Source organism: Berghia stephanieae, chromosome 5, assembly GCF_034508935.2.
Source record: "Berghia stephanieae isolate SIO BIC M18660-M18661 chromosome 5, UCSD_Bste_1.3, whole genome shotgun sequence".
In the NCBI taxonomy this organism is placed as follows: Eukaryota; Metazoa; Mollusca; class Gastropoda; order Nudibranchia; family Aeolidiidae; genus Berghia; species Berghia stephanieae.
The window spans coordinates 3,289,257-3,312,688 of NC_088364.1; the positions used below are offsets into that span (position 1 = coordinate 3,289,257).

The window sequence follows — 23,432 nt, forward strand, 5'->3', positions numbered from 1 at the left end:
CTGGCAAGCTATCGCTGTACTTACCCGCATGGCTTGCAAAACAAAAGGATACATCTAGTCACGAAACCTTACATCCAGGTCACAAAATCAGACAACTAGGCCACACATCAAGACATCTCTGTTTCGTTTGTTCCAAGAAAGCAAAACAAACCAGATGAGAATCGGGAATGGTCGTCGATTCATTATGCGCCATGTTGAAGATTTTATCCTGCCAGTTACACTACTAAACAGTCAGTGGTTCATTTTTGCAACGCAGAAGACCCCTGTAATCTTGCAGCAAGTAGGGCACATCCAGGTTGAAAAGCAGAAAACTGTGCTGAAGGCAGGGCTCAAAGTGAACCAGACATGAACAACTGTGAAAAGATGTTCAAAAAGAAGCAATAAATATACATAAATAGGTTTTTTCTCTGAACAAAATAAAATAAAAACTCGTTTGTTTCCTGAAACTCTGCGCGATTTCTGAGAGGCATGTCTATTTCTTTGTTTCTCGCTCATTTAATTTACCTGTTTTATTAATTTATTATTTCTGAGTGTTTTGTGTTGCTGTTGTCTTTTTGTTTGTTTTGTTGTTGCGTTGTCATTTGTTTTACTTTTGAGTCTATTTGTGTTTCATTGGATTTTTGTTTGTATTGCTGTGTTGTTGTTTTTTTTTTTTTTGGTTGCTCTTTTTTGCTTTGTTTTTTTTTTTTTTTTTTTTGGGGGGGGGGGGGGGGGGGGAGAGGGGGGTTTCTGATGATCTGCTGTTCATGAACAAGATTTTATTTTAATCTCATTTCTACCTTCTTTTTTTTTGGCCATGATGATTTTTATATTTTGTTTCTGAGCAAGATATTCTCTTTCTCTCTCACTCTTCTTTGTTTTTGCTTGGATTAATTGTTCTGTTTTTGAGCGAGATTATCTATTCTTTTCTTCTTTCTTGTTTTGTTTGGTATGGCCTTGAACATTAAGTTCTGTTTTGATCAACAAAGTCAATTTCCCCCCCCCCCCCCCCCCCCCATTTTCCCTTAGGACAATGTGTTCCGTGTTTCTGAGCGAGAGTATTCATTTATAATTGACTATTTGTTCTGTTCCTGAGCAAGTTCTTATTTTCGTTCTATTACTCCTTTTTTTGTCAAAAAAGCAAAATGCTGCACACAATTGACTAGACACAGTAAGAAAATATGTTCTGTGAAATAAAATTAGCCTTTGACTACAGCCTTCTCAAATATTTGAGTGTATTCTTCTCAGTATCATTGGGATCCTGTGCTGGTGTCTGGATGAGCTTTTAGATATTAAGCCAAGAACACTGATAGTGAACTTTGGAATCTACATACTTGTTCCCGATTGGAAGCAAGTCGCCTTTGTCTTACTTTCCTTTGGTGATATTTTAGAATTTTTTTGACAATCCCATTTTCTTCCTATTTACTTGCACTGATTGCTGATATGAGCTAAATGTGTCACAAACACTGTAAAAACCCTTAGAAACAAACACAGTTCAAGAGGAGTCAAACATTACCTAGTTTGTCAATGTCACAACTGACTGGTACCAATGCACCAATGATTGCCTAGGCCTTTTACAGCAGTGTTTTGTTGATGCTGGCAACAAGGCTTATGGATAGCGCTATTACCATTATCGAGTTCATGATAGCCTCAAAAGGAAATTGATCATCTGCTTATCTTGATGTTATTTAGGTCACATGCATGGCCTCTGCAGCCCTTTTGGCTACAACTACAATGAATTATATAGGCTGATACCCAAATGCAATTCTTGGGTTTGATTTAACATTCGATGCCGATGGTTTTCCGTGGAAATCTGTGAATTGGAGCCAAAGGAAGAATTCACCCCCCAAAAAAAAAAAAAAACAATGACAAAAAAATAAAAATCAACATATTGGCAGTGAGAGAGCTCATATATTTGGTGGAACATACAGTAGGTGTAGTTTCCCACTCTTCAGAAGTTAGCTAGAATATCATTTGCAACGCTCTGTAGTAGACAGAAATTTTTTTTAAAAAGTGGCGGCACCAGGATTGTAACCCACAGCGTTGATTCTGACAAGCCCTCTAAAGCAGACGACTTATCCATTCGGCCATGACACCCATATGAAAGTCGACGCATATATTGTGTATATAGTATATATAGTAACCTACTATCCATCAACTGATTTATTGTTGGTTAATTTTATGTTTTTATTGATATTTTATTAACTTTATATATTTCTATGTGCATTTCAAAACATTCCATATTCTGGAATGTGGATAAATGTTTAAAAGAGCGGAGTTTCAAAAAAGTGTCTGGGAATAAGAAATTTTTCTTATAATAATAGTATTATTTTTAAAAAGAGAGAGAGAGAGAGAGAGAGAGAGAGAGAGAGAGAGAGAGAGAGAGAGAGAGAGAGAGAGAGAGAAAGAGAGAGAGAGAGAGAGAAAGAGAGAGAGAGAGAGAGAGAGAGAGAGAGAGAGAGAGAGAGAGAGAGAGAGAGAGAGAATTTTAGTTTAGTTTTTTTTTTCAAAATATAATCTCTCTCTCTCTCCTCGCATCCCTTCTCATTTAGCCAAGGTAGTGCTAGAGAGGTGGGCCTTTGGCCTACCAACCTCCGCTGAACGTCCAACTCGCCTTGAGCATGCATTCACGTAAAATATAAAGATTTTTTTTTTAAAACCTACCTCTGTTTCAAAAACTAGATCTTTCAACTTTCTAAGAAACATTTTGATTTTTCAGAACTTTAGTTCGTTAAAAAATACCGGCCAATCTGACCCGTTGAGTCGAATGAAAACGAAATTTTGTTGTTTACACGGTTCAAAGGAAATGCCGTAAATAAGCTTTCATGGACTTCCTGTGTTGTTTTTACAGTGTCACGTGACCGTTTTGAGAAATTTGTCGTCTGCTACAAATAATTAAACGGTGGGGGGTAGATATTTTCGTTGGAGCAGAGAAAAAGTGAGTATTATTTCTTGTACTTGTAGAGAGGCCTAGGGTCCAACAGCAGTCAAGTTGATTGAATAAAAGAAAAAAGGCCTTTTTTTATCCGCTGCCACCACCACCGTGAGAGTGGAGGGCCGGGGGGGGGTTGCATGAAGACGAAAGGGAGACGTGTCGCTTGGTGACCTCGGTGACGTAGAGCATATCAACGATGCTGGCAGGTGTTCTTAACCCCTTAACAGCGAAGCAAATTTTTTGCTTTCAGATAATAGTTTGCTTTTATCTTTATTATTTTTAACGGAGAATACAGCGTTTCCACCAAGAGAGCAGTCAGACTATCGCAACTCGCGACTTCAATTGTCTATAATCGTTTTGCCGTTACTTATCTTTTGATGAAAGAAGATTTGGTGTTAGGTCAAAGATCGAATTTCGCCGCTAAAGGTTGCATTGCTACTGGGTTTGCTCTCTCTCTCTCTCTTTCTTCCCCCCCCCCCCCCCTCCTTTTTTTCTTCTTTTTTTTTCAACTTAGTATTGTTGATTGCTATTTCCTTTTTTATGATTAGCAAGTAGGAGTCTCACAGGATGCAGGAGTACTGCAATTAACCCTTTGCCAGTGACACTGATTCTTTTGTTTTCAAATAAGTCTCCATTTATATTACTTTTTAACGCAGAAAAAAAAAAAGGTTCCACCATAAGAGCAGTAAGAATATTGATAAAAAGCGCTTTGAGCACGTTGGGCGGATATTGCCCTATATAAAAGCTCAAGTTTTTAAATTGTAATTTGTTTTTTGTCTTTTGATGAAACGGTAAGATTTTATTTTTGGTCCAAGTAAGATTGATATTCGCCTTTAAAAGGTTAAGTTGTTTTGTTTTTTCAGGTTTTTTTGTTTTGTTTTTCGAATGCGGATACGCTGCTTCTTCCTTTTTTTTTTCCTCAACTGGCAAGCTATCGCTGTACTTACCCGCATGGCTTGCACAAACAAAAGGATACATCTAGGTCACGAAACCTTACATCCAGGTCACAAAATCAGACAACTAGGCCACACATCAAGACATCTCTGTTTCGTTTGTTCCAAGAAAGCAAAACAAACCAGACGTCTTGGAGTTCGAAAGAGCTTTCCATAAAATATTTGGTATTTGCAAGACCCCAGAAACCAATTCCCTATACAGCTCTTGTGCACGGTTACTTATGACCTTGATTTCTTTCGTACCCACCCCCCAAAATCCCACTTATTGTGTGTTATAGGCAGAACATAGTAAATAGCTGGACTGCCACATGCGTGACTAAATTGGCCAAAGAGAGAATCTATACTTTGGCATTAGACACCCATTACCTGATGTCTTGGTTTTTAATCCTAGCTAGTGAGAGAGAGAAAACAAAACAATCATACATGTAACTGCAAACAACAGAACGTTTTCATTTTACATTGAGATGGGAAGGGGAAGGGATAACATTATGACAAGAGAGAGAGAGAGAGAGAGAGAGAGAGAGAGAGAGAGAGAGAGAGAGAGAGAGAGAGAGAGAGAGAGAGATGGGCGGGGGATGGGGGGATAGTAAGGGGGAATGGGAAAAGATGAAAGAAACAATGGGTTGCCTGATGACGTAGATCAAAGGATTGTTACAGCGGTGTTCACGGAGCGTACTTCGTGAAATTTTAACCTTTTACAGTGACACTGATTTTTTTCTCTCCAGATTGCTTATGCAGAATAAATCGTTTCCACCACGAGAGCAGTAGTAAGAGTATATTTCGACTCGGCTTCAATTAAACTATAAATCGCAAAGCTTGTCTTTGATAACATTAAGACTAAGATCTGGAGTTTGGGGATTGTAAGATGGAATCTCGCCATTAATGGTTAAAATTGTTTAGATTTTTAAAAGAATAACACACACACACACACACACACACACACACACACACACACACGAGCACGCGCGGTCACGACAGCGAGGACCATCTATTGCTTGTGTTGCAACGGTAAACCAGTTTACGTGTACGTAGATCCTGAGGCTAGATGCCCCGTTACCGTGTACGTAGGCACTCCCAAAAAAAAAAAAAGAAAGAGACACACACACACACTCTCTCACACACACACACACACACACACAGACACACACAGAGTCTCGCATCCACTACGAACTAATTTTGCGCACCAATTTTTACTGCACTAATGCACCAAATTGCATACCTATCTAGGGACACTTTTTTCCGTATCTTTTTCTCAATAGCCTAAACTTTTTTAAAAACCTTTGTTTTGCGCGGCAGGCACCAACCATTGGACAGACGGAAACCCACACGATTTCGCGAGGAATGAATCATGAAAATATTTAGGATATAATTTCAAACACAACTTTTGAAATTCATCAAGGATTGTCTAGTACCAATGTTTTTTGATAGAAAACAAATGCATCTTCAAATCTAAACTGCTTTTGACGGTTAGCGGTAAGTTTTTTATTTATTTTTCTGTCCAAACGAATGATTAGTCCTGGTATAGAAGCTAAGTATTGCTAACACCGGCTCACCTCTCTATATTTACTACTAGTTATTAGATATCTATTTATCAAGAATGTCAATAACAGCCAAGGTGGCAACTCTGTGTAGTGTAAATAGTAAACAAAGCAAGATCAGCAGATGGCGACAGGGACCTTGGTTCTTTACCTATGCCCCGGTGAAAATAGCCAAAAGCCGTCTATTGGGCTGTTCTCATCGCGGGCGAGTGAGCTACCCTTTCGCGAATAGAGACAGCCTTTCACTTTACCTATAAAAAAAAACAACACAACCCTTCATTTTCTCGTGGATTCTTACTCACTTGTCTTCATAATTTATGATTGTGATGGCATGAATAATATAGGGTTAACTCAAGATTTAAAATAAAAGACAAATAAGAAAACTGTCTTCATCAAATGTTTAGTTGTGGCAATAAATTAGGAGTCTTGATTGGTGGCTAGACTCAAAGCACGGCAGGCCAGGAGACAAACGGTCTGGAACTGATTGGGAGGAATCGTCCAATTAAACTAATAAATTTTTTCTGCAGTTTTTGGTCATTGCACCTTTATTTTTGTCTAGTTAATAATTATAAGATTCATCACTTATCACAACAACCATTAAATGCATACCACATAACGGTTAAATTCTGTTACTTTGGCGATCAGAGACATAATTTCTTGCAGACAAGAGACATTATGATCAGTGTTCAATAACGACAATCGACGGTGACCGGATCCAATTTTATCTCAGAAGTCAGAAGTCAGAGAAGTGTGGAATCACATCCGGGTTAACTCACATTACTTTCGCCGACAAGTTCAACTTTTTATCAAATTGAACCCAAAACGAGGCGTTGCGATCAACAATCATGGCGGCCCCCGATGAAAATTCCACGGCAGTCCTGCAAGGAATAGCCCGTCATATCAATTGTTTAGGAGATGACAATAGAAATACTCGCCGGAATGCACTCACAAACATAAGGAAAGCTACTGTAGATAAAATTGAACCTTTGGAACCAGTAGACTTGAAAACTGTCTTTCTGGAGTTGCGAAAACCGTTATTGAAGTGCTTTTCTGATCCAGTGGAAAAATGTCGAGAACTTTCTATCGCTATGATCAAATCCTTTCTTGTTGTATTAAAAGAAAGTGAGGAACATTTGTCGTATATCATACCCGTCCTTGTACAAAGACTTGGTCAACAAGAGATCATTGAACCCTCTGAAGAGATTAGGCTCAATCTGGTTGAATTTCTTTACTTTCTAGTTGAAACAAATGGCTCAAAATGTGGAGTTTATGTTGACGACTGTGTCAGAATATTACAGAGAACTGTTCAAGATCAATTTCCAGATGTGAAAAAAGAAAGTTGTGCTTGTGCTTCAGTACTAGCGAAATCATGTCCTCAATATTTTTATATGCAGGCGGAGAGTTTGGTCAAACCACTCATATTGTCAATGACTCATCAGCATTCCAAAGTTCGAACGATTGTTGTTGAAACCATTGGTATGTATCTTTACAATCAATTTATTTTATTTCACAAAATACTGTTTGAACATTTACAGTTTTAAGCCATATATAAACCAGGGAATCCGGTACACCTTATGAAGGGTTGGATTTGGATGGGATTTTAAATAAATCTTGATTAATGAGGTCTAGTTTGAGAGGAAAAATGTTTTAAGTAATAAACAAACAATAAAGAGACAAACAAAAAAACCCTGCAAAGTTTTTATAGATAAATACAAGACATGTATGTGCACTCGTTTTATTATCATCTAATTTGTTTACTCTGTTATTGTTGTTGTAATTTGCAAACTGCTATTGAGGACCAAAACTATGAAAATATATATCTTTGAAAATGTCACTGTTATATCCGTCACAGGTAACAGTTTTCTCTTATTGTTGTCTGTAAACTTATAATCAATGTTCAAATTTTTGTCAAATTTTAAAGGGACCGTATTACAGTACAGCAATGGAAAAGCAGTCGAAGGAGTTGTCTCCCATCTTGCTCAGCGATTTTTTGATCAGGTCAGCCTCTTGTTGCAAATTCCCTCATTATCTTATCCTACATTTATATTATATCATTGTATTGTAAGCGTTAGAGTGGGCCCCAAGCATTTAGTCATTTCAGTGGTTTCAGAATTTTTACCATATTATAATAAATTCAGAGCTGCCAACCTACTGCAAAAAATGCGGAATTGTACGCATTTTCAGTGATTGTACACTTGTACACATTTCCCCCAAGATTATACCCATTTTTAGTGTGCAGAATCACTTCAGTTTTCTTTAGTTGTAATTCATATTATTACTAGCCTATTGAGAAACCTTGGTGACCAAGTGGATATTCATATATTTTTTGACCAATTATGATCTTCATGCTGGGAGGTATAATTCTGAAATGATTGGATTATAGTCTTGGGAACATCATTGCTGCTGCAATTGAGCTTGTGTGGTGTGACTTTATGTAATTATACCTTCCTCTTACTTTCACAATAGTTAGTTTCCATCGATTTCAGAATTGTACCCATTTTTATGAAATCTCCCCCATTTTGAGGTCCCATTGTACACATTCTCATCAGATGGGGTTGGCAGCTCTGTAAATTTATTTCACCCCTTTATAAGCATGGTCACCTCTTATAAGCATGCTCAATTTTCTTCCCAGCGAATATCAATGTATTGAGTAAATCCATTAACATAAGTTAAATAACATCTAGCAGAAAGTTTGTGATTTACTTCGCTTTCCAATTTTAAGAGTCCAACTGTACGGAGATCTTTGACGAAAGTGATTGGCCACTGGTTGCTAGATCTACCAGACAGATACTCCTACCATCCCAAACTGATCCCCCTGTTACTTACAAGCCTGTCAGATGAACAAGCTGACATCCGCGAATTAGCGGATGGATTGTGGCACGATGTGGGTAAGTTGGTCCCACCAAAATACACTCGTTTATTTCCAATTCAAGAGCTTTAGTCACTGACTGACTTAAAGCTGTTCGCTGTGCAGTTGACCGACTTTGCAGCCTCAGTGGCTGTGTGGTCTAGTGGCATGACACTCGCTTTCGGAACGGAAGGTCCTGGGTTCGAGCTTTGCTCGGCGCGTAGTTGAGTCCTTGGAAAATACATGAATACCTGGCTGTTTACAGCGATGTCTCTGTCCGAAAAAAAATTGTAACATCACCTAACTACTAACAGGCACCGTGTCCCGTCCTACATGTTAAATGTTGCTGTTGGCCAGGGACCCCTTGTAAAGCGCTTTGAGCACATTTAGTGGATATTGCGCTATATAAATGCTCAATTTTTTAAATAATTTTTTTTCATGATTTCTGTGAAGAGGAATCTTCATTCCTGTTTGATGCCAAATCTCTGATGTTGTTGATGTTAGACAGAGGTTGTTGTTGGCAATCTTTTACTTTTAAGATTTTTGTTAGTGTTATTGATGAACACCCTTTCAGCTAAGGTTAGAAATAGAAATATGAGAATTTTTGTTGTTGTTGACATACCAAGATTTCAACTTTGTTAAATTTTGGAAGTCACATTGTCCTAATATAGATTCTGGATATGCATTTGGTATTGCTGAAAGTATCAATCAGCCAGTTTACTCTTACATTTAATCTCTCATAGTAAAGACTTATATTTACACCATTCTGTCATGGATTTTGCTCATCGTGTTTAAATAGATTATAAGAAAAAAATATAATAGCAGCACTGGATTGTCTAACCATTTTTAATCTGCAAATCGTGAGAATATTTAATTTTCATCTTTCTGTTTGTAATTTTCTGTTCATAATAATTTCTCAATAATGTGTCACTTTTTCAAAATAAGTTGGTTTTTTTGTCATTTTAATGTTTCAAATTTGGATATGATTGTTTTTCAAATGTGTAATCAAAGTGCACTTGTTTGCAGGTCAGATAATCGAATTTATTATGGTCTCATTGTTGTAAATGGACATCTCACAATAGATGCAAAATAGTTTCCATTACTACAACAGTGTTAAATTAGGCCCATAATTGCATTTGTTTGTCAGACCTGCATATATGTAGACGTCGGGTGTAAACCAATTTTTATTCCAGGTTTGAAGTATGAGAGAGAAAATGAAGATGACCTGAAAGACAAACTGGATTTCCAAGCCCCGCCCCCTAGCCACTACCCACCTGGAGGTAGTCACTGATTTTATTGTTTTCTTTCTGGCTGGTGGTGAACATTTGAATAGAAACGCTTTGTCAAAAACTTTAATCTGTTGTTGTTGTTGTTGTTGTTGTTGTTGTTGTTGTTGTTGTGTTGTTTTTTTGATTTATTTGTTGTTTTATTATTTTTTATTTATTATTTTATTATTATTATTATTTATTATTATTATTATTATTATTATTATTATTATTATATTATTATTATTATTATTATTATTATTATTATTATATTATTATATTTATTGTTATTATTATTATTATTATTATTATTATTATTATTATTATTATTATTATTATTATTATTATTATTATTATTTATTTATTATTATTATTATATATTTTTATTATTATTATTATTATTATTATTATTATTATTATTATTATTATTATTATTATTATTATATTATTAATGCATGTGTTGTGGTGTAGCGATATGCTATTGACTCAGAACAGCCCAAATTTGGTACGATATTTTTTTTAGGAATTGTATTTTGCATTCATTTACCTCATCCAATGGGAGATTAACATTATTAAATTTGGAGGTTGCTTTGGTGTGGAGCAGAGTTGTCATTGTCTGAAAATTGTATCAGCACTCAGCATGCTGCATGTCAAGTCCAATCTAGATATTAAAATATTGTTAAGGGTTCCGCGTATGGTGTTTACTTGTAGTGTAAGCACTAATTGAAATTGAATGCATCATTAAAAACTACAGTAATTATTTGGAGGGGGAATATTTTATAATTTCTTATATTTCTCTTATCAAGATTTTTAATCAAAAGTTTAATTTTTATTTTATCTAGAAGACAAAAATGAGATTGAGACATGGGAGTCGATAATGTGGAAGCAGAAAATTTTGTAAATAAATCAGGTACCAAATTTGATTTTAATTTAATGGCTGTTTTTTTGTTTTGTTTTTTTTTTCAGTTGAGCGACCCAATCTGGGTTGTAGAGTGTTAGTTAACCGTCACCTGTCCAAGGTACTTCCTGGATTGGTACGAGACTTGGGAGATTGGGTGACGGACACCCGCGTGAAATCGGCTGCCTTGCTTTACTGGCTTCTCATCAATGCAGAGGAATACGTGACACAACACATTGAGATTTTGTTGACAGGCCTTTATAAAGCGTGTCACGATGAAGACCGAAGAGTCATCAAAGACGTGAGTTGTCATTTGTTGTTATCTATCATCTAAACTCACTCAATCCTAGAGATTTTTGCTACTTTTCAAAATTGGAAAAAAAAATGTATTAAAATGAACATGTACAACCCGGACAGATGGAGTTTGTAAACGGGGGACCGCAATCCATCTAAGAGAAGGACACTCCGAACAAAAACCCGGACAGATGGAGTTCGTAAATGGGGGACCGCAATCCATCTAAGAGAAGGACACTCCGAACAAAAACCCGGACAGATCGAGTTTGCTAACAGGGGACCGCAATCGATCTAGGAGAAGGACACTCTGAAGCAAAACCGCCACTGCCTTGTGGACAGACCTTGGAAGGTCAAAGGCTAAGGAAGCAAATCCTGAAAAACAGCACGCCGAAGACAGAGCAGCGGGGCCGGAAGGCGCAAATATCACAGGAAACTGGAAACTGCCACTGCATGCTTAAATCCCAATATGACATGAGAACGAAGAAGAAGAAGAAGAAGAACATGTACATAGATAGTTTTATTCAACTATCATTAACATGCAAAAACTAAAAGCATTAACTTTGATACTACGCCTGTAATGTGCCTCAGAAAAATGTAATAAATAGGCATGGGGTAAAAGTAACCTGGGTAAACTACGGATATAGTCTGTGTTAGGGTTGAGTGAGTTAAAATTGTAATACGTTGATCTGACCCTGATGCTTAAAAATTATATTTTATGATTAATTCATAATGTTTTAGCCGTATGCCACAGTGATAGTAATCAATCTCAAATACAAACTCTTTTCAATTTTCTCAGGTTCAAAGGTCAGCTGAGCTGATTGGCTACTTTGTGGAAACAGAGACGTGGAAAAAATTGGTGTTAGTGGGTCTCCGACAATCCACTTCTCATGGTGTTGTCATGACAATGGCAGCCATTATCCGTGGGTCGTCAAAGGAATCGCTTCTCCCGCATCAGGAGGATTTGGTGAAGGCTGTGTGTAACCCTGATGTCTGTCATACTGTGGAAGAAAAAATGCATCAACAGGTAGGCTGGTTAAGATACTTACAGTACAGTTACATTAATGTTTGTTTATTAGTTTAGTTTGAAAAGTAGAAAACGTAAGGGTTGTCTGAAGCCTGTGATCGTGAAAATTCTAACGAAAAAGTGAAAATGGAGAGGCTTCGTATGGGAATGATACAGACAATGGACGTTTCGGGTACAAAGTTAGTTTAGTTTGGAAGTGAGTCCGTTATAAACCGCCCATCCCCTCCTACTCTAAATCATTTTCAAATGTTAATTTTACTCATCGTTCCTCTGGTTATAATTGTTGACCTGACCGTTTTCACTCAGAGTGCTGTGAGAATATAATGGGATTTGGGCTCAAGGATCAGATTCTTCTCTCACTCTTGCAAACACATCTGATATACACTTCTAAAATTTTGCATTAAACTTTTGTAGAAATTTCTATAGCACATTAGAAACGTCTTGAACATAGGAAATTCTTCTACTTCTAGAAAACAGTAGGAACTTGTTTCTGACATTATCAGATCTTTTTTAGCTCGAGTTTGTCATTCTAACATATTCAATACACAACACATCTGGTACCCTGACATGAACCCATCCTTACACAACACATCTGGTACCCTGACATGAACCCATCCTTACACAACGCATCTGGTACCCTGACATGAACCCATCCTTACACAACACATCTGGTACCCTGACATGAACCTATCCTTACACAACGCATCTGGTACCCTGACATGAACCCATCCTTACACAACGCATCTGGTACCCTGACATGAACCCATCCTTACACAACACATCCGGTACCCTGACATGAACCCATCCTTTTCAAACAATAAACAACAGAAAAGCTAAAATAGAAACATGAGATTCATTTGCTCACAAACCTGTTTTTTGCTTCTTCTTTTTTTTTTAATTGTTGATAATCATTTTTAATCAGACATAAAAATATGAAAGAAACAAACAAAATAAAAAACCACTAATCAGTTAGAAATTAATGTGTAGCCTTATTTCTTCCACAGATTTTGGATTTTTGTAACTCATTGATTAGCAAAATGGGTCGTGACACGTGTCATGTCAGTCAACACGTGTTTGAACTCCTCATCTGTGTCATCGCAATGCAACAAAACAGTCAGCTGAAGGAGAAGGTGAGATACGGATTATTTTCCATAATATGATTTATTTCGTTACTTTGGCCTTTTGCTCCACCAGGATTATAGTATAGGCCATCAACAAATGCTCTTCCACTGGACATGATTCTGGGCTGCCCTTTCCACACTACCGTCCATGTTTTCCCCCTTCTCCTTCAGTTCAGTCTTTGTGTCGTGCCTTCAGCTGTTACTCGGATAATATTATTTGTAAATCTGCCTTTTCATGTCCTTGAAATAACTCTTGTTTTGCAAGCGTGATCTTACTCTTCTTCCTCTTCTGGATTTTAGCTCTCTCTCCTCACCAGCCATTTTCCGACTTTTCCTCAAAACATCAATCGCACAAAAATATATTTTATTTTACTCAAAGAGAAAAGCAGCCTGTACACTCTATACATATTATTGTTCAGCAAAATGATCTTAAATCTCAAACGTTCCACAAATAGAAACCACGATCACCGGTGATCGTGACAACGCCCCCTTTTTCATAATCCCATTTTGCGGTAAAAAATCGCCAGATTATGTGTTGAAACTATTATTTTATTATAAAAGAATGATTTTCATTTAATAATTCATCACAATTATGTTAAAAATGTAAAAAAATGTTACGAAATAACGAGAGATACGAAAGCTAGGTTGCTAACGACTCCATCCGTTACCTTCGATCCGCCATTTTGTTTCGGGAAATCTTTCTACAACTCCAACTCACAATTTATCAAATTTATATTATTTAAACTTTTTGCACCATGGCAAATCTCAAAGAGTCTGAAATTTATGACATCCTCTTCAACGTGGATGTAAGTGATGACGAGGATGATGATGAAATTGAGTCCGAATGGTCTCAAGAATTCGACCTGCCGTACTCGCCAAATATGGGATCTGACAGTGAGAACGACGAGTAAGTATTTTTCAGAAATCTTCTCAAAGTAACATCAAACGATCACATAATGCCCATGATATGTATATTTTATTCAACTTTATTATCTATTTCATTAATATAGTACAAAAAGTTTTGTTTTTTTTGGGTTTATAATTGTATTTATGAAGTGCTTGAGTTTGACTAGGACGAGTGAAGTGTTGTGTGTTGAAAATGTAAACAAACATGGAGGTCAGAAGACGGTTAGTTCGGCCACTTGAATGAGATATAGAAATGATTTGTATGTCTTGATTTGATGTGTCGACAGTTTGTATAATAAAATATTGTTCTTTTTTCTTTCTTCTAGCGAGATTCTTATTCCGTGTGAGGACTGTGGGAATGAAACTGGGAGACATGCACAAGTCCCTACTCCTACTGATGATACTGACACTGCCACTGCCACAACTAGTTCTGCTTGTCAAAGAAAAAGGTGAGAACTGACCTGATATTTAGTTGTTCTTATAGAGCATTTATATTCATATTGACTGTTTTGTGTTTTCTGATGTATTATTGTTGATATTATGTTATATATTCAGTTTTGGGTCTACAGGAACATTATTTATAGTATTTTTACTCTACTCAACTCTATGTCAAGAAATATTATTCCAGAACTAGTGTGTGATGTAAAAAAGGGAGAGTGATAAAATATTTTGATATTTTATATTTATATGTGTAATTAATTGCTTTCTCCTTTCAGAATTATTTTTCATTTCCTTTGTTTTCAAAGTACTCTTTTTATTTTAATTCTTGTTATTATTATTTTCTTCAGGCGTTCGGATCATGATGAAATCCCTGGCCCATCACAGCCGAAGAAACTATGTGTGGATGGTGGTCCCGAGAACAAAGTGCCACCTTTTCTCCCTGAGCGAGTCCCTGGTCCACGCCTGCCTGATACGGTGACTCGCTTAGATCACCGAAAATTTTTAACGCCTTTAGATTTTTTTAGTTTGTTTTTTACTCAAGAACTGTTGTCTTTGTTTTGTGAGTGGACGAATGATTATGCGAGTATGTGTGCGGATTCGAAACCGACGTTGTATAAGAGGTGGAAGGATGAACCTGTGAATGTGGATGAAATGTATAGATTTATTGGTTTGTTGATGTACATGAGTTGTGTGAAAGTGGAGCGTGTTACTTTATATTGGTGTGAGGAGACATTGTTGAATGGTTTGTGGGCGCGTCGGTTTTTGTCAATTTGGCGTTATAAATGTCTTATGAGTTTTTTAAAAATAAGTAATTTTAGAACAGAAAATAGAGATGATAAATTATGTAAAGCTAGATTTATGATGGATTATATTCGTAGAAAATGTATGAAATTGTTTCAACCTTATCAGAATATTTCAATAGATGAGAGGATGGTTAAAAATAAGGGAAGGTATAGCTTTAGAATGTATATGAAGGACAAGCCAACAAAGTGGGGAATGAAATTGTGGGTTTTAGCAGATTCAAAGACAGGGTATACACACAATTTTGATGTTTATTTGGGTAAGGTAGGGGTAATACAACAAATGGTTTAGCTTATAATGTGGTTATGCAGTTGCTTGTTGGCTTGTTCAATCAAGGATATCATTTATATGTGGATAATTTTTATACTAGTGTTCAACTTTTTAAAGATTTGGTTGTGAAGAATGTGAGAGCTTGTGGGACAATAATAGTTAATCGAAAAGGATTTCCAGTTAGTCTAAAGAACGTTAGAGAATGGGAAAAGAGGGTTAAGAGGGGGGAGTTTAGATGGCATAGGGATGGTGATATTTTAGCTTTACAGTGGAAAGATAATAAGACAGTTTCATTTATATCTACAATACATGATGCAAATAAGGAGGCAGTAGTACAACGTAGGAGTAAAGATAATGGGGTTTTCAGAAAATTAGATGTTGCACAGCCTGAATTAGTTAAAGATTACAATAAGAATATGAATGGGGTAGATTTGTCTGATCAACTTATTGGGAAATATAATAGTCTTAGAAAAACACACAAGTGGTGGAAAAGTTTATTTTTTCATTTTATTGACATTGCTAGGGTTAATAGTTATATTCTGTTCAAAGAATATAGAGCTAGGCATAGTGATATTGAAGAATTACAGAGACCAAAACAGTATAATCAGTTAGATTTTACTCTGGAGTTAGCCAGGCAGTTAGGCGGGATAGATGATCTAGAGGGTCCACCACTTGCTTTAAATACAAATTGTAATTGTAAATGTAAAAGTAAATCTAAAGCAAATAGCAGGAATAGTGATAATAATGATATAGATGAAGAAATTAAGTTAATCCATCCAATTTTACCAGATGCTTCTTCAAATTCAAGGGGTGATTGTAGGTTATGCTTAGATAGGGGAAAGTACAGAAAACTAGACATAGGTGTTTATATTGTAAAAAATGGTTTTGTTTACAGCCGGATAGAAATGTATGTTGTGGTATCATACAGTTCTTGAGTAAATTATTTGATTTATTATTGTATTTTAAAATGCTCTTTGTTTTTTAAATGTTAAATTGTCTGTATATTTTTATTTTATTTTGTTAAGGTACTGTTACTGTGAAATTAAAATATTTTCGCACTCTGCGAATAATCATTCGTTTTCGCTCTTTGCGGAAAAAAAAATACTATTCGCTCTCTGCGAATACATTTACATATATAAATAAATATATATGTATACTGAAGTCCTTTATTATATTTATCCATGTATTATCAATTGTATCAGTAAGAAGGAACTTGTGTATTTTTTTGGTGTGTATAGTTCAGTCTTTGCACTAAACAAGTGACACACAAGTGAATTTTAAAATAATTATATAATTTTACTTTTGTAATGGAATTATTACCCCAAAACCTTTTCACCATGTTGAAATGTCTTCTTGTATCATGTGTTTAGGTCTGTTGACCAAGATATATCCAAAATATGCCAAAGAAATGCTGACATAAGCAATTTAGAGACATTTTTGTGAACATGTAAAAATTATTGGATTATGCCCCTTGTTTGAGTAAATGTGTGGATACATTTGAGACCCCACCAGATGCTCAATTTATGCATTACATACTTGAGTTTTGCATAAAAGTTGTAAGACATGATGTATTTTTAGAAAATAAACTTGTTTTGATCATAATTTTGAACAGTTATTTTTTTCCTTCTTGGCATTTGCAGAAAATGCAGTTTTTACTTGAAAATTTGAGACCCTACCTTGACACATAAATCATATTTGTGTCCAGGAAAGTGCCTTGAAATTATAAAAAACTTTAAGAATGTGAAACTAAAACATCTGACGAGCAAATTGATATATAACATGCCAGCATTAGCGCACAGTGAGTGAGTTCAGGGTATCCTAATGTACCTGCACCCCCTCCATTCACAATTTTTGCTCAAAACAGTGGAACGTTTGAGAGTTAAAGCCCAATATCAAGTTTTTATAGTTATAACCAAACATTTTCTTTGAATGTTGTGTTGTACAAAAGAAATCAGAATGATGAAATTGTTGGTTGTATCGTAAACAATGTCACAATTTTCATATGATTGGTAAGGACTGGTTCTATAGATGTTCTGATTGGTAAGGACTGGTTCTATAGATGTTCTGATTGGTAAGGACTGGTTCTATAGATGTTCTGATTGGTAAGGACTGGTTCTATAGATGTTCTGATTGGTAAGGACTGGTTCTATACATGTTCTGATTGGTAAGGACTGGTTCTATAGATGTTCTGATTGGTAAGGACTGGTTCTATACATGTTCTGATTGGTAAGGACTGGTTCTATACATGTTCTGATTGGTAAGGACTGGTTCTATACATGTTCTGATTGGTAAGGACTGGTTCTATACATGTTCTGATTGGTAAGGACTGGTTCTATAGATGTTCTGATTGGTAAGGACTGGTTCTATACATGTTCTGATTGGTAAGGACTGGTTCTATAGATGTTCTGATTGGTAAGGACTGGTTCTATAGATGTTCTGATTGGTAAGGACTGGTTCTATACATGTTCTGATTGGTAAGGACTGGTTCTATACATGTTCTGATTGGTAAGGACTGGTTCTATACATGTTCTGATTGGTAAGGACTGGTTCTATAGATGTTCTGCTTGGTAAGGACTGGTTCTATACATGTTCTGATTGGTAAGGACTGGTTCTATACATGTTCTGATTGGTAAGGACTGGTTCTATACATGTTCTGATTGGTAAGGACTGGTTCTATACATGTTCTGATTGGTAAGGACTGGTTCTATACATGTTCTGCCTTATCCTATTTTTTTAATCATTAAGCAGAGAGTATCAGTTGCTTGCTACCATCAGGTCAGGACGCTCATCTATTGCCAAGTACTTTTTGCTTAACTGTCCAAACTACCCCAAAACTGATCGGGGGATTTAAACAAAAACAAAAAAAATAAACAAGCTGATACCAGTCCCATTGTGAGTCAAATGCCATGAGATATCAGGCTAGCCTGTATGAAAATGTCTTGAAAATGATATTAAGTTGTAATCTTTCAGAGCCATTAGGCTCATAGGGTCAGTTTATCCTGATTACTCTAACATTAAACGGACAATAATAATTGCTTGCTACCCTTTGAATAGGCCGCTATTATATCTAAAAGTACTTTCCATCAGATCTAACCAACCCAGCTACCCATTCACTGCTGGGTGGACTGGAGGTTGGAAAAACATCTTGACTCCCCCTGGAATCGAACCTTGTCCCTTAGTATGTGCAGTGAGTGCTCTACCACATGGGATATCAAGACCCCCCCCCCCCTAAAAATAAAAATGTTGTTAAAGTAAATCTTTAAACTTAAAAAAAAACCAATATTCTCCAACAGGCGGATGAACATCTGGAAAGCCTGGCCAAACTTCAAGACCTCCAGGGCAAGACTGACTTGTTTGACAGGCACACCAAGACTCTGATCGACTCGTTTGGTGATGGCATCAACCTGTGGACCAACCACTCTCCAGAACGGCTACTCTTTGATGCCTTGCTGATAGAAGCTGGTTTGTAGAATAGTCATATTATTACTACAGTTACAGTTTATGAATTGAGTGTTCCAAGTCCACCAATATTGAAATTAAATTTTTAAAAATTGAGCTTTTTATTTTGTGCCCTATCCACGAAATGTGCTCAACACGTTTTACAAGGGGTCTCTAACTTATAGCAACGCTTAACATGTGCGGCTACGTGGTCTTGTGGTATGACACTAGCTTTCGGATCGGAAGGTCCTGAGTTCGAGCCTCGCTTAGCGCATAGTTGATTCCTTGGAAAATGCTCTTTACTCACATTCTCTCACCGTATTCAGATGTAAAATGAGTACCTGGCCGTTGACAGTAATATTGCCTAACAGGCGTCATGTATCATTCTACATGTTTCGTGTTGCTGTTGGTCAGGGACCCCTTGTAAAGCGCTTTGAGCACATTTAGTGGATTTTGCGCTATATAAAAGCTCAAGTTTTTTTGTTGTTTTTTTTTAACATGTAGGACGAGACATGACACCAAATTATTTTTTCAGACAGAGACAAAACTGTTAAAGGCCAGTAGTTATGAGTTACTGTGAGAGAATGTGAGTAAAGAGGATTTTCCAGGGACTTAACTATGTGCTGCTGGACTCAAACCCAGGACCTTTCGATCTGAGTGCAAGTGTCATACCACTAGTCTAAATAGCTACAATATATGTACCTATGTGTTGACATATCGTACTGTATTTGTTTTTATTGACTCTGTGAATCCTTGATTTGGCTATGAATTGTTATTATTATTATTTTTATAATTTTTTTTTTTTTTTTTTTTTCACTTAAAATTGATATTTATATTGTAAAATGCCCAGAGCTTGTGTTTTACACGAGAATGAGCGCTGTATAAATGTGTATTATTATTATTATTATTATTATTATTATTATTATTATTATTATTATTATTATTATTATTATTATTATTGTTGGTTTTTTTCATATTAAACAATACATGTAATACAAAATCAAAACTGTATTTGGTTCCCCCTTTCCTAACCAATTGCCAGGTCCTGTTGTGGGTCGGCATTTGGACGACGTCATTCCCATCATCGTCACCAACCTCCAAGTGGACAAAGACCCCGAGCTTCGGCTCAAGTTCTTCTCCCTCCTGTCCAGACTCATCCTGAAGTCGGCCTCCACCTTGGATTCCGAGCACCGATTTGCAGACTTTGCCGTGACGGTGGTGTCCGATATGATTCTGCCCAACTGTGTGTGGAAGGCAGGCCGTACGGCGGGTGCCATTCGTACAACGGCCGTCTCTTGCATGTGGGCCATTCTCCAGAGTGGTGTTTTCACTAAAGAAAAGGTTTGTGGATTGATAGAATTGGCAAGGCAAATTAAGAGTTAACTCACTCAATCCTATTGACTTTTGCTACTTTTCAAAATTGGAAAAAATTTTTTTACTAAAAATGAGCATGTAGTTACATAGTTTTATTCAACTATCATTGACATGCAAAAACTAAAATCATTAGCTTTGATCGTAGTACGCCTATAATTTGTCTCAGAAAAATGTAATTAATAGGATAGGCATGGGGTAAAAACTAACCCGGGTAAACTACGGATATAGTCGGTGTTAGGGTTGAGTGAGTTAAGGTTAAATAGGGTTACTGTATTATTTTAAGTCTTTACCTGCTGAGACAGATTTTGCCCAATTTTTTGTTGTTGATATGTTATATTTATCGTCGTGTTTTGACTTTTTGTTTGTGGTCCAAAAAGCTATTGGAACTCTACTAATAAAAAAAAAGACAAAATATCAATAACAAATCTTAAGCGTGATCTTTTTTAAGATATGGTGCAATGTGCTTAAAGTTCTTTATATGGGATCCCAAGCCAATAGCAACAATCAACATATAGGATGTGACATGTTGCACTATTTAGTAGTATCATAATTATTGTTATCATTATTATTATTATTATTATTATTATTATTATATTATTATTATTAATTAATATATTAGACCCGTCTATTATTATTATATTAATATTATTATTATTATTATTATTATTATTATTATTATTATTTGTATTAAGAAGGTCAGTAGCTGAATATAAAGATCTGAACAAGTCTGTATGGAAAGGTGCGGACAAAGCAAGAAAAAAAAGAAAAAAACATCCCAAAAAATCTGTCTCTCCAGTCAAGGCAGTTTTGGAATGGTTTTATTTTTCTTGCTTTGTCTGGCACCTTTCATACACACGTGTTCCTTTCATACACACGTGTACATTTCATACACACTGTGTTCAGATCTTTATCTTTCACCGGTGCCTGCTCCCTAGTTTCTTAATTTGAGATTTTTTCAGTAGCTGAATGTCACATTACATGACCCAAAAAGGAGTCGTGGATAGCTCATACATGGTAGAGTCACGCTCTCCCCGGCCAGGCGGAGTTGTCGTACCAATAAGGTCACGGGTTCGAGTCCCCATCACCGCCGCGAAGTTTTTATTCTCTGTTGTCTTCTGGCAGTTCCTACTCACTTCATTTCTTGCTGTGACCCAAAAAGCTGCCTTTTGAAATGTGACTAACTGTGTACATGCCTTGAATTCCCCCCCCCCCCCCCCCCCCCCCACCAGATGGAGCCCATCCTAGAGTCTGTGTTCACCCACGTCCTGAGTCTGATGGAAGACGACAATCAGAGCACCAGACTGATCAGCTGTCGGGTTCTCACCAGGACCTTTGACCTCATGCAGCAGACGGTGGATCAGGACAGGCTGCATAATATGTATCCTGAACTACTCAAGGTATTGCCTGCTTGACCAATCAGTGGCGTCATAAATATACAAGTAGTAAACAAAATACCAAACATGGAATAGTGGTTTGACACTTCCACTGAAATAGGAACCAGTTTTTTTTTTTATATCACACTTTTGTTCTTCCCTATTAACAAAACCAACATCATCATATCGTTGTAAATAGATACGAATTAAATAAATAACTTTCTACTGTGGATGATGATGATGATTTTAAAGGACATCATCAACACAAACGTTAACTGATTTCAGAGTTATTTTTTCTTCTTTTCATCGATTTCTCAGCGTCTGGATGACAGCAGTGATGAGATCCGCATGACGATGACAAAAGCCCTCCTGGCCTACTTTGACTGTTTTGGCTCCGACTACGACACCCGTCTGTATCGGGCACACCTGGAGGCGTTATACCAGGGACTGCTGGTCCACCTGGATGACCCAGAATGCAAAGTACAGGAAGCTGTTCTAAGTATGATTGAGATTTCCTGTTTTGATTTTTGATATGGATAGTTTAATCAGTAGGTTTTTGGATTATTGATTTTCTAATTTAAAACTACTCTTTATAATTCTGGCCAAAAATTTTTACTTGTTATATTGGGGCAGCGTGGCTCAGTGGTACGGTCTTTGAGCTTCGTACCCAAAAGGTACCGAGTTCAATCATCTGCTGCTGTGCTGTGTGGCCTTTAGCAAGTCACCTCGCCCTAGCTCAATCTGAGTCGCTGCACTGTGGCTGATGCCTGGGTTGTTCCAGTCTTCCCTTGGGATAGACCCTGGGGACAAATTTCCCCTATGGGATGAATTAAGGGAATTTTATTTTATTTTATTTTTATTTTGGATTGATAAGAAGTCCATCAGAGCCGTTCACCCAATGGAGATAGAGTTTACCCCAGTTTCTATGGTGTGAAACGGACAATAGCGATTGCTTGCTACCATTTGGATATATAAGATGCTAGTCTATCACAAAGTGCTTTCCACCAGAAAGTGGAAAAACAAGAGGGGAGAGAGCTAGGATTGAATGAGTTAATGATTTGAAAAGGACTGGGCATTTATTGTTGTTGTTGTTGTCTTTGCCATTACTGTCATCTTCATTATTGTTATATTGTTGTCATTGTTTTTATTCTATTATTATTGTTATTTTTATTATTATTATTATTATTATTATTATTATTATTATTATTATTATTATTATTATCATCATCATTATTATGATTATTATTATTATTATTATTATTATGATGATTATTATTATTATTATTATTATTATTACTGTCATCTATTATTGTTATTGTGTCATTTTTTAAATGCATTATTATTGTTATTTTATGATTTATTATTAATTATTTATATTGATTAATTTATTGATTATTAATTATTTATAATATTATTACAATCCCATTTTATGATTATTATTATTATTATTATTATAATGATGATTATTATTATTATTATTATTATTATTACTATTACTATTATTATTATTATCTTTATCCAAATGCCATTGGAATCAACTGGTCCAAGCCATCTTCTGATGGACTCTCTCATTTTAGACCTTGGATTTACCACATGGAGATGATGACATGTTGTTGACTGTTGACAATTGATTTACAAAGATCTGATGAAATCCCACTTTTTAGTTTCAACAATAGATATTTCCTATTCTCTCCAGGTGTCTTGAAGAAATCAGCAGAGCTCGCCCCTCAGATGTTGATCAAAGAAGTGGAGTCAGTCAAGCACAAACACCGCAGTACCAAATACTGTGATCAGCTGATTCAACACGCCCAGGGATTGAGTCCGAAACAATCTTAACTCACCTCCTGTTTGATCAATTGTGTGACCAGTCGACTCAAAGCAGTATTATGCTCGGGGGGGGGGGGGGGGGGGGGGGGGGGGGGAGGGGGCGGCTGCCTGAATCCTGGGATCGTGAAAATACCAACACTTAAAATT

At 36.3% G+C, this 23,432-nt stretch overlaps 1 protein-coding gene across 1 annotated transcript; it reads left to right on the top strand.

Annotated features, from left to right (window-relative positions):
• The first annotated feature begins 6,221 nt into the window (after positions 1–6,221).
• LOC144972250 (dynein axonemal assembly factor 5-like) lies at positions 6,222–23,346 on the top strand. The gene is made up of 12 exons (XM_078913297.1): positions 6,222–6,881; positions 7,327–7,403; positions 8,128–8,293; positions 9,447–9,533; positions 10,485–10,717; positions 11,507–11,734; positions 12,739–12,864; positions 18,567–18,735; positions 19,754–20,052; positions 21,315–21,482; positions 21,777–21,957; positions 23,155–23,346. Exons 1-12 carry the CDS (start codon positions 6,251–6,253, stop codon positions 23,292–23,294), a joined length of 2,505 nt encoding a protein of 834 aa, XP_078769423.1. The 5' UTR covers positions 6,222–6,250; the 3' UTR covers positions 23,295–23,346.
• The last annotated feature ends 86 nt before the right edge of the window (positions 23,347–23,432 follow it).

Coding starts and splice junctions, on each gene's coding strand:
- LOC144972250 (XM_078913297.1), top strand. CDS start 6,251: ATGGCGGCCCCCGATGAAAATTCCACGGCAGTCCTGCAAGGAATAGCC. Junction 11,735..12,738: donor AAGAAAAAATGCATCAACAG/GTAGGCTGGTTA, acceptor TTTCTTCCACAG/ATTTTGGATTTTTGTAACTC. Junction 21,483..21,776: donor TGTATCCTGAACTACTCAAG/GTATTGCCTGCT, acceptor TCGATTTCTCAG/CGTCTGGATGACAGCAGTGA.